The sequence below is a fragment of the Phaenicophaeus curvirostris genome, chromosome 15 (genome assembly GCF_032191515.1).
Source record: "Phaenicophaeus curvirostris isolate KB17595 chromosome 15, BPBGC_Pcur_1.0, whole genome shotgun sequence".
Taxonomy (NCBI): Eukaryota; Metazoa; Chordata; class Aves; order Cuculiformes; family Cuculidae; genus Phaenicophaeus; species Phaenicophaeus curvirostris.
In genome coordinates this window covers 19,803,634-19,815,524 of record NC_091406.1, presented here as the reverse complement: position 1 = coordinate 19,815,524, position 11,891 = coordinate 19,803,634, and the positions used below count along the sequence as shown (strand labels likewise).

General features: G+C 52.0%; 1 protein-coding gene across 1 annotated transcript; it reads left to right on the top strand.

Moving 5' to 3' along the window:
* Positions 1 to 4,397: 4,397 nt before the first annotated feature.
* Positions 4,398 to 8,201, top strand: LOC138727227 (protocadherin alpha-2-like). The gene is made up of 3 exons (XM_069869516.1): positions 4,398 to 4,489; positions 5,022 to 7,662; positions 8,193 to 8,201. The coding sequence occupies exons 1-3, from the start codon at positions 4,398 to 4,400 to the stop codon at positions 8,199 to 8,201; spliced, it is 2,742 nt and encodes a 913-aa protein (XP_069725617.1).
* Positions 8,202 to 11,891: the final 3,690 nt, after the last annotated feature.

The window sequence follows — 11,891 nt, the reverse complement described above, 5'->3', positions numbered from 1 at the left end:
CTGTGGGAGCTAGAAATGGGTGGGAAACCATGGGCCGTGTGAAAAGACAAGACTGGGAGATGATCTTGTTGTCCTGAAAACATACATGCTAGAGTGGGGAATGGAGGAAAGCATGAGGCAGGATGAGAATGGAGTGATTGTGCTTAGGAATCTTTTCCAGTCTTTGAAGTGTCTGGTATTGCAGGCCTTTTGGATCTTGAGACATTGTGTGGAATTGGAATGTCCTTGGAGTTTATGAATCTCCAGCCCCAGGGACAGTTCCTTGTGCTGCCTCTTGGCTGATTTTCGTGTGATGCAAAGTTTCTTGCCCAGCTGATATCTTGAGTGCTTCTGTGTGTCAGCATTTACTGCAATTGTCTCCAAGAAAGAAATTCATATGGACTGAGATCAGAGGTTTCACAGCTCCAATCACAGAATCTGTAAGGCCTATAACTACAATGTGCAGCTCTGTAGAGTTTCCACCTGAAATGACCAAAAGTTTAGGAATGTAGGAAGAGTCTGTTTGTCAGCATGTGTCTTCACATCCGTCCAGATATTCTTTGTGCCAATCATGAGGGAAGGAGTGATTGTGTGAGGCCCTGTGTCATGGTCAGAGAGGTATTTAAATTTAGGGAATATTCCTGTGGTGGAGCAGTGTGTGGGGGTTGTGGCAGTGATGCTGCTCGTGGCCTGTTCATGCGTCATGGGGTGGGTGACTTCCAGAGGAGAAATGTCTTGCCCGATGGAAATGAAGATACTGGGTGGAGCATGGTCTGTGTCATTGGGGAAGAAATGGAGCATGTCTGTTAACATGCAGATCTCCTTTCTCATGGTGTGTCTGTAATGGTTTCCCTCCAGCCAGAAACTAAGTACGTGAATACCACTCACTCACTCCTCCCCTTCCTTCACCTGCTGGAATGTGGAGGATGATGGGAAAGAAGAACATCTCACTTGTGTGTTGGTATAAAGACAGTTCAACAGAAGAGCAAAGGAAGAGAAAAATAATAGCATGACTAGTGATAGAAGAATATACGAAGTGATTAATACATAGTGTAAGGGTGTTGTTAGTGGGTAGTGCTTCAGCCTTATGATCCTTTAGAGCAGCTCATCTCTGGGTATTTTGTGGTTCACATTCTCCCAGCCCATTGCTATCCTGTGTGTTGTTGCACTTCATCATTTTCTATGGTTCTCTCACGAATCATATAGTTCATGCTGATGTGTGCGTGTACAGGCCAAACCCTGCACTGCAGCCCAGCTCTGATTTTTCTCTGATACAAATTTTCTCACCAAGCTGATATCTTGAGTGCTTCTGTGCGTCAGCATTTACTGTGATTGTCTCCAAGAATGAAATCCACATGGACTAAGATCGGAGCTGTCTCAGCTCTCCTGATGGAATCTATAACATCTTAACCATGCATGTCTGTGTTGTTTGGTGCTGGGATTGCTGAAAGGCACAAAACATTCAGGGTGAATTTGAGGGGAGAGTCTGCCAGACATTGCATGGCTTTGCGTCCTCCCAGATAGTGTTTGTGCCAGTGGTGAGAGAAGGTAGGAATGTGCGTGTGTGTTGTGGACAGGGTGGATTTCACTGTTGGGACGAATTCCCATGTTTGGACTATATCTGGGTGTTAAGGCAGTGATTCTGCAAGCTGTACAGATTAGGGCCTGTGTCATGTGGAGGACGATGCTGAACAGCGAAGACTCTTTCCTGAGGATCTGGAGATGTGCAGAACATGGACTGTTTCGTTGGTGAAGAACTGGATAATGTCTGCGTATCTGGGGATCTCATTTCCCATGGTTTGGGATAGAGGATTCCAAAAGGTAAAACGTTGGGAAGACACCCAGTGCAGAGTTGTTTGCCTGGGGTCTTCTCAGGATCTCTAGAAGTTCTGCATATCATAGAGAGCTATATTTTGTCATGGTGTTACTGGTTGTAAAGACATCAGCCACGCATGCCTTTTAATGACTTGGTTTTGAGGTGGAATGGTGTTGCTCCAACAGAAATTTTTGCAGATTTTGTCACTGCTGCCAGGCTTCTCTGACCCTCTGCTTGGGAATCGTTCTGCTCTTGGTCTAGCTAAGCAGTGTCAGGAGTGCTCTCTGTATTCAAGCTGCTCATAAACTGTTCATTTCTGTACTGTGTCCTGGGCTCCTTTGTTTTTTTCATCTGCTTTTAACAAAGTCTCCCACCCTTTTGGTTTTCCCTTCTCTCTCCTTTGCAATGTGTTAGAAATACTGGATCAGATGCAGAGGCCAGAATATTGGCAGCTGTCAGGTTGCAGAGATTTGGGCGTCTGGCCATTGTTGTGAGCTTTTCCCCTCTCTGGGACAGAGGATGATATTGAGAGAATGTCCTTAGCTTTCATGCCTGCCTCTTGCTTCCCTTGTGATAGAAGCGCATAAAGGAGCAGGGAACACTCTTCAGTGGTTTCAAAGCTTTTGGATAATGAGAGTAATTTCTTTCTGCCTGATATCACCAGGAATCATTGTTATGTTAAGGAGAAATAGATCTTGGATTTAATTCTGTTGTCCTGAATTTCCTTTTCTGAAGAAGCAACCAGGAATAGTACAGGTAAGTCAATGATACCTAAAGAGGGTGAATTTGAGTGGATTTGAGTTCCTGTTTTGTTGTGGTATCTTCATGTTGGGTCAATGGAATGTTGCCTTGCTTTTGTCATATGTCTAGGTGTGGATCAGCAAAGCCACCACTCTCTGCTCTCATTCCATTCCTGCTGCTTCCAGGAACTGTGTGAGGTGGTGGCAGAAGGACAGATGGGAGAGGGAGTCCAGTGTCTTTATGGGAGTGGATGTATTGAGCATGGCTGGGATGATCTCATCGAAAATGCTATGGCGTTCCCTTTGTGTCTTTTGTTTGGCTGAGGGAAGTGTGGCTCATGCTGATGAAGGAATTAATCTGTGAGGACCAACGCCCCTGGGTACCAAGGTTCTGTCTGCGATGTGTTTGCAGTGCGTGCCTGCCCACAGGAGACAAGAACATGCTTGGCCTCAAGGTTTCTGAAGTGTGGGATCTATGGGTGCCCCGTGCTTTTTATCCTTGTTGAAGGGTTGATGTGTTGAGCTATGACAGGTGTGATTTCCCATCTGAAAGATCCCCCTTGTGTTGTCTGGACTTTTTGGAGTCTGTTTTCTTAAACCTCCATGAGGCTGGAGTATGGCCTTGTGTTTTTGAGGGTGGTGGGTTCTGTTGTGATGTAGCAGTGCTGTTCTTTGCCATCTGCTGGACTTGCTCTGATATTTTCTGTGTCCTTGAGAGGCCTGGAAGGAGTGTTGCGGCAGCAGTTTGTGTCGCCTAGACTGAGGACAGCAAGAAAGTTCTTCCACTTGGGTTGGAAGGCAGTAGGGAAGAGGAATGAAAGCTCTTGCCGAAGGGTATGACTGTGCTGCATGTCAAACGTGTTGTAAACATGTAAAATACAGTGGTGGAGGTGGAAAGGAAAAGAAGAAACAAGTGTGGAAGCATAAGTGAAGTCAAAGGCCTGGACAAAGACAGGACTGGACAGGAAAGAAAAAGGAAGAGTCAGAAAAGAGGGGTGAAGGTGAAAAAAAAACAATAAAAGAAATGAAGAAGAAAATCAGGGACCGCAATGAAAATGCAAGCAAGGAAGAAACAAAGCTCGAAGGAAGAGAAAGAAAGGAAGGAAGAGCTGGTAGAAGAGATACGGAGCGTTCTTGACATTCTCTTTATACACTGGGTTTGAGGATCTCGGCATCCTCGGCGCTCTGGGACGCTGTGCAAGGCTTGACGGAAAGCGTTGAGTAAGATGAAGGAGGTTTTGTCGGAGGGCACGGCCGAGATGCACGGCGGGTGTGATGGATTCCTAGAGAAACCGTGATGGGAAAGGAGCGAAAGCAGAGGCAAAGAGGGAAGAGGGAGAAGAACAGGGTTGGGAGAGAAGTGGGAAGAGAAGAGGAGGTGGAAGAAGGGAAAGAAGAGAAGGAAGGCACAAGAGAGAGAAAGAAATTCAAACCCGAAGAAAGCAAGAGATGAGGAGAAAAATAGTGTGATAACCGATTTTGCTGCTATGGCATGGAAACAGTGGCGAGGGTTTGGAAGTAAGAAAGGAGGTAACGGAGAAACAAACAGGAAGAAGCGAGAGAGGGATGACTAAGAAAGCAATTACAGAAGGCAGATGAGGAAGAAGAGAAAGAATGGAAGAAAACATTAAGGAAATGACGAGGGTGCAAAAAGGCGTTAAATGGATTTGGTCCTTTACAATCTCTCCCTTGATTAGAGTCTCCGTAATTAGTGCTGCTGCTCCGTAATTAGCACCTAGCCGTCATCGGGGGTAAAGGAGAGAGAAGGCTGGAAGGGAAAGGGGAAAGTGGAGTGAAGACTGGGGAAGGGCAGGTCAAGAAGGAACAGGAGAAGGAGGTGAAAATAAAGTGGGAAAGAGAGAATGCGGAGAAATAGAAAGGAAGACAAGACGGCAGAAGACGAAAACGTCGTGGATAGAAAGGGGAAAGGAAAGGAAGAAGGAAAGAAAAGAATGTATGGAAGGAAAAGGAGCGCGTGGCCGGTGGCGTGTAGCACCGGAGGCTCGGGAGAAGAAAGAAACGATAGAGGAGGTTACATCTGTCCAGTGAACGGAGATGGTTCCTAGCAGCCTCGCTTTAGGTTGAGACCCCCGCCACGTAATTAGCGTTGATGGCCCGTAATTATCGCTGATGGCTCTGTCTTTGATCGTCTCCACCGCAGCGCCGGAGGCGACTGTTGAGCGATAAAGTGGATGTAAAGAAGAGAGAAGGCTGGGATGGCAAGGGACAGGGGAGAGAAGAGTCGGGGAGGGCAGAGCAAGAAGGAACAAGAGAAGGAAGAGAAGAGACGGAACCGAAGAAAGGAGAGAGTGGAAGGAGAAGAAAATATATAAAAGAGAATGGGACAAAGAGACAGGAATGAAGAAAGGGAAAGAAGAGACTGAATGAAAAGGAAGAAAGAGGAAGAAGGACTAAAAGTCGAGAGCGCAGTGCGGTGGGCGCGGGTCTGGCGCTCGGCTGGTGCTGAGCACACGGTGTCGCTGCAGGCTCAGCCCCGGCGGGGGCGGTCGGGGCGGCGCAGAGCCCGGCTGTGAGCGCGGGGGGGCGGCGCGGGGCGGGCAGGAGAGGCGGTCGGGGCGTGCGGGCGGCGGCGGGAGCCGTGCGGGGCCCGGGCGGGCGGCGGCGGCGATGGGCGCGTGTCGGGGTCCGGCGGTGCGGGTGCTGGTGCTGGTGCTGCAGGCGGCGTGGGCGCTGGTCGGCGGGCAGGTGCGCTACTCGGTGCCGGAGGAAGCGAAGGTGGGGACGGTGGTGGGGCGTGTGGCGCAGGAGCTGGGCCTGGAGGCGGGCGAGGCGGAGGCGCGGCGGCTGCGGCTGGTGTCGCAGGGCCGGCGGGCGAGCGTGGAGGTGAGCGGGGCGAGCGGGGCGCTGGTGGTGAGCGGGCGGCTGGACCGGGAGGAGCTGTGCGGGAAGAGCGCGCCGTGCGCCCTGCGCCTGGAGGTGCTGCTCGAGCGGCCGCTGCGCGTCTTCCACGTGGAGCTGGAGGTCACCGACATCAACGACAACGTCCCGCTCTTCCCCGCCGCCCGCAAGAACCTCAGCATCGCGGAATTCACGACGCTGCCGGGGTCTCGCTTCCCGCTGGAGGGCGCGTCGGATGCGGATATCGGAGCGAACGCGCAGCTCTCGTACTCGCTCAGCCCCAGCGAGCACTTTTCTCTGGATGTTAAAGCCGCAGATGAAGAGCGGAAATTTGTGTTCCTGGTGCTCACAAAGCCTCTGGATCGTGAGACGGTTCCCGTGCACCGTTTGGTGCTGACGGCAAGTGACGGGGGCCGGCCGCCTCTGTCGGGCACGATGGAGCTGGTGATCTCGGTGCTGGACGCGAACGACAACGCGCCCCAGTTCAACCAGTCGGTGTATAAAGTGCAGCTGCCGGAGAGCGCTGCAGAGGGGACGCTGGTGGTGCGGGTAAACGCCACGGATCCAGATGAGGGTGTTAATAAGGAGTTTTCTTATAGTATCCTGAGTTCGCTTCCTGCTGGGAACAGAGATCTCTTCACCATTGACACCAAGACGGGCGAGATCCGTCTCACTGGAACCCTGGACTTTGAAGAAGTCCGTTCATATGAGATACAAATAGATGCGAGGGATACAGGATGGCCCCCGCTATCGGGTCACTGCAGTGTAGAGCTGGAGGTGCTGGACGAGAACGACAACGCGCCCGAGGTGCGGGTGACGTCGCTGTCGGTGCCGGTGCCGGAGGACGCGTCGGTGGGGACGGTGGTGGCGCTGCTGAGCGTGTGGGACCGGGACTCGGGGTCGAACGGGCGCGTGCGGTGCTCGGTGCGGCCGGCGTCGCCGTTCGGTCTGGTGTCGGCGGTGCCGGGGTCGTACTCGCTGGTGGTGCGTGAGGCGCTGGACCGGGAGCGCGTGTCGGAGTACGAGGTGGAGGTGCGTGCGGAGGACGGCGGGTCGCCGGCGCTGGTCGGGAGCAGGCGGGTGCGGGTGCCGGTGTCGGACGTGAACGACAACGCGCCGGCGTTCGCGCAGGCGGTGTACACGGTGCTGGCGCGGGAGAACAACGCGGCGGGCGCGGAGCTGGCTCGGGTGCGGGCGCGGGACCCGGACGAGGCGGGCAACGGTCGCGTTCGGTACTCGTTGTGGGAGGGCGGTGTCGGGGGCGCGGGGGGGTCGGGCGGGGGTGTGGGTTCGGCGTCGAGCTACGTGTCGGTGGAGGCGGAGAGCGGTCGCGTGTGGGCGCTGCGGCCGCTGGACTACGAGGAGGTGCAGGTGCTGGAGTTCGAGGTGCGGGCGGTGGACGCGGGGGAGCCGTCGCTGTGCGGCAACGCGACGGTGCAGGTGTGGGTGTTGGACGAGAACGACAACGCGCCGGCGCTGCTGCCAGCCGCGGGCGTCGGGGCGGTCGCCGGGGCGTCGGGCTGGGCGTCGTCGGGCTCGGAGTTTTGGGGTTCGTCGTCGGGAGCGTCGTCGGGGGCGCTGTGGGCGTGGGCGGCGTGGGGGGCGCCGGCGGGTCAGGTGGTGGCCAAGATCCGCGCGGTGGACGCGGACTCGGGCTACAACGCGTGGCTGCGCTACGAGGTGCGGGAGCCGCGGGGGAAGGGCCCGTTCCGCGTGGGGCTGTACAGCGGCGAGGTGAGCACGGCGCGGGCGCTGGAGGAGGCGGACGGCCCGCGGCAGAGGCTGGTGATCGTGGTGCGGGACCACGGGGAGCCGGCGCGCTCGGCCACGGCCACGCTGAGCGTGTCGCTGGGGGAGGGCGGCGAGGCGTCGTCGGGCGCGGGGTCGTCGGGGTCGGGTCTGCGGGCGGCGTCGGGCGCGGAGGGCGGCTCGGCGTCGTCGTCATTGTCTTCGTTGTCGTCGTCGACGAACGCGTGGCTGGTGGCGGCCATCTGCGCGGTGTCGGGGCTGTTGGTGGTGGCGGTGGTGCTGTGCGGGGCGTGGCGGTGGGCGCCGCGGGCGGGCGCGCTGTCGGGGCACGGGCCGGCGACGCTGGTGTGCGCCAGCCAAGTGGGGAGCTGGTCGTACTCGCAGCGGCAGAGCCGGAGCCTGTGCGTGGCGGAGGGTGCGGGCAAGAGCGACCTGATGGTGTTCAGCCCCAACTGCCCCCCGCCGCCCGGCGCCGCGGCCAAGGAGACGCCGCCGGAGCCGCCCGCTCTGCTGGACACGGTCAGTGCTGCTCCCTCTCTGGCTTGTCGCCCGGGTCCCCGACGTCCCTGTCCCCTTGTGGCCCTTGTTTCCATTGTTTTCTGTGGTCTGGGTGGGCGCTGGTGGGAGCCGGGCAGAGCCCTCGGGCACTCTGATCTCAGGGCTTGGCTGGTGCTTCAGAAGTTTAACAGGGTTGTGGGTCTTTGTGGGAGTTCCCGTTGTTCTTTTTCTGAGCAGGAGGGAAGAGAGGTATTGCTTTATGGAGCAAGTGCTACTGCCTGTAGGTTAGGTTCGATGTTGTGGCTGTAAACAACGTAATTTGAGGTGATCTGTGGGACTTGAAGGTTTTCTGTCTCCGTGGTGCAGTTTTTCCCTTTAAGTTCTGCTGTGTCCTCTTTCCACGTGTATGGTAACTGTGTTTAGTGTTACAATATGTTGAGGGAGAGGAGTGTGAGCCAACGTCAGCATCAGAAAGACTTCACCTTAGGTACCAAACGCCTAGTTCTTCTATCGAATAGATATGTTTGGTGACACTTGTGTTGGTCCTCTAGGTTCTCTGACAGGATGCATTCAATGCCTCTTGCCTTTAGAGTTTAACGGGGTCTTTGGTTGTGGGTCTTTGTGGGAGTTCCTGTTGTTCTTTTTCTGAGCAGGAGGGAATAAAGGTATTGCTTTATGGAGCAAGCGCTACTGCCTGTAGGTGAGGTTTGGTGTTGTGGATATTAGTTGTTCTCTTTTAGAATCAAATTACAGGTGAGAGTCGTGCTGAGTCCAAGGAATCTGCTTCCTGGTGGGTTGACGGGTGCTTCAGGCATTCATGGGGATCTGGCCTCTGGGTCCTTTTCGGAACCCCCCGGGTGTTGATGTTGGGTGGGGCAAATAAGGAGACATATTTCCTTAGGTAGCAGCCTTTCTCTTTTGGACCTAAGGTTTGGTGTTGTGGGTCTGAGTTGTTCCCTCGTAAAATAAATCCCTACTGCTAGTGGTGAGAGGTGTAGCGCCATTGGCTTTTGAGGTGCTCTTGCTGGTCTGTAGCATTTTCAGGTGAGCGTGCTGCAGGGCTATAAGAGGTGCAGGCTGTGCTGGTGACAGTCCCCACAGTGCTGTTTAGTGCCTTATTACATTCGCTGACTGCTGTCTGTGCTGGCATCCAATGTGGTTTTTTGTTGAGAACTTCGTTGTCCTTCTCCTCTGTGATTCTTCTTGGCAAGAGATGTACTTGACTCAATGTGACAACTGATATTTTGGGTTCTCTCCCGTCATGGTCAATTTTTTCCTTTTTTCACTGGTCCATGCATCCAGGTGTCTGATTTTGGAATCTAGATTGGCCTGACTTTGGGAATGTGTTGGTGAGAATGGGTGACACATGCAGAGGGTGGAGCACCTTCTGATGGACCTTTTTGCTCTTGTGTTGGGAAAGGGGTTGTGGGAGGGTAGCAGTAGAGTCTGCAGTGGTTGTGTAGTGGTGGGCATCCTGAGAGCAGGTTCCACAGCCATTGATGTTGCTGTGAGAGTTCCTTGCTCCTCTCCAGGCAGGATTTGTAAGAGCATGTGAAGAGGTGGGTGTAATCTTTGTGGTTTTGACTTGCCCTGCTTGTGAATTCTCATAGTCGGCCTCTGTAGAGATGCTGTGTTCTAATACACATGGTTCATTCTGGTGCATGTGTACAGGCCAAACCCTGCCCAGCAGCCAAGCTCTGATCTTCTCTGGGATGAATTCTCCCACCCAGCTGATACTTTGAGTGCTTCTGTGCATCAGTACATACTGCAACGTGCTCCCAGCATGAAATTCACGTGGAGTGGGATCAGAGCTGTAACAGCTGCCAGAAGAGAATCTGTGGGAACTATAAACCTAATGTCTATAGAGTTTCCACCTGAAATGACTGAAAAGGTGCAAAGAATTGAGGTTGGCGGTCAGGCAGGTGGGAAAAGTCTTCCAAGAACCATTTGGCTTTTCATTCATCCTGATGTTCTTTAATCTGACCTCGAGGGAGGGAGAGGCTGTGTGAAGACCTGGATCATGTTCAGAGTGGTTTCGGGAATATTCCTGCTGTGGAGCAGTGTTTGGGTGTTGTGGCAGTGATGGCGCTCGTGACATTGATCAGGGCCTGTTCATGCATCACAGGGGGAGTGACTTCCAGTGGAAAAATGTCTTGTCTGGTGGAAATGAAGATACTGGGAGGAAGGTGGAAGAACTGGAGAATGTCCACAAAACTTTGAATGTCATTTCCCGTGGTGTGTGTGTCATAGTTTTGCTCCAGCCAGCATAAAGTATCACAAGGCCAACTTTCTCACTCCCCCATTCCCATTGCCTGCAGGAATGTGGAGGAGAATGGAAAGAAAATATATAACTTGTGGATTGTGATAAACACCGTTTAGCAGAACGGCAAAGGAAAAGAAAATTACTAGCATGATTAATGATAAAAGAATATACAAAGTGTTTAATGCACAGTGCAAGTGTGTTGTAAGAGGGTAACTACTCAGCCTTTAGTCATTGTGTAGTGCGTGGGCATCTACAGTACCTTTGAGAGTCATTGAAATTGCTGTTATGGCTCCATGCTCATCCTTGGATGGGGTTTGTGTTAAGGAAAAGAAGGAGGTACGATGAATATATTGATGTAAATCTTAGATATTACTGCCAGTAGATTGTGATAAATGGAGTAGTATGTTAAGTATTAAGTGGTGTTGGGAAAGTGTTCTTTAGGGTAGTTACAATAATACTTCTCAGTTATGCATAGCCCTGAATATTGTTCAATGATGCATTAGCCCTTTCTATGGCTGATGTAAAGCCCAGTCCAGCTGGATCAACAGGTTGTGCAGGAAGTGTCAGACCTCGAATATATATTTGCTTTAATGATAACCAATGATTAAATGGTTAAACTACTTTGAGTGTAGGAATAGGTGAAATATAGAAATAAGTTAGTGGAACTGCTTGAGGTTTTCTTTAAAGTTTTAAAGAATAACTAGGAATATCTCAAGAAAGGAGAAAAGCTATTTTTGTGGTTGGTGGAGAAACATGGAGCATCACCACTGAGGGAGAACCAAACCAAGACAGTGGAGGTGAATTACTGAGGTGGACTTTAAAGCGCAATAATGAAAACAGAGAAGTGAGAGCCCATGGAAAAACAGCATGGAAAACCACCGAGAATATCTGATGCTTTTGTGTGGGCTTTTGCCACTCACGTAGGTGATGACTCAACTCTGAGTTGTTAACAAAGCAAGCCTAAAGTTACCCACTGCCTGGTGGAAATCCTTTAACTGTTTGTAAGCGGGTGTGATGCAGAGATGGGTCTAATGTGTTTGTGCTTCTTGTCCCCTACTTGTGCCCTTGCACCGTTGGCCTCAGCAGAGATGATGTGTCCCTTTGTCATGCTTCACATATGAACTCGAACAACCCAGAAACTTCAGAGCAGCCCAGCTCTGGGTTTTTTATGGTACAAATGCCCCCACCCAGTTGATATCCTGAGTGTCCTTGCGCTTCATCATTTGCCCTGGTTCTCTTGTGAAATACAATCCCTGTGGACTGAAATCAGAGCAGACATAATTCTACTGACAGAATCTGTAAGATCTCTACCATGCAGCACTGTGATGTTAGCAGCTGAGATTGCTGAAAAAGCACAAAACATTCAGGATGAAGTTCAGAGAGGAGTCTGCCAGACACTGTGTGTCTTTGCGTCCCTCCAGATGTTGTTTGTGCCAAATGTGAGAGAAGGTAAGAGAATATGAAGGCTTGGGTCACGGACAGAAAGTTTTTTCTTTTTGGGGCATGTTCTCATGGTGGAGCAAAGACTGGATATTATTGGAAAGATCCCGTGATTGGTGTGGAGTAGGGCCTGTATCACACGCAGGATGATGTTGTGCAAGGAAGAGTCTTCCCTGAGGAAATGGAGATGCTGTACAAAGCGTGGCCTGTATAATTGGTGAGGAACTGTGTAATGTCTGTTGGCTAGAGATGTACGTGATTCAAGGTGACTATTGGGACTTCAGGGTTCTCTCTCCACATGGTGCAGTTTCCTCTTTTGGTTTCATTCTGGAGACATGATCAAACTGAGGAAGGCATTGTGGACTATTCTTTTTGCAAGTGTGTGGTAACTGTCTTTAATGTGTTCAGGGAGAGGAGTGTGAGCCAGGGTCCATGTTTGTAACACTTTACCCTAGTTGCAAAACACCAAGTGCTTCTGTGGAGTAGATGTCATGGGTCACATTGCTTTCACCACCATTTGGCTTATACTTTCACATCATAGATTCAA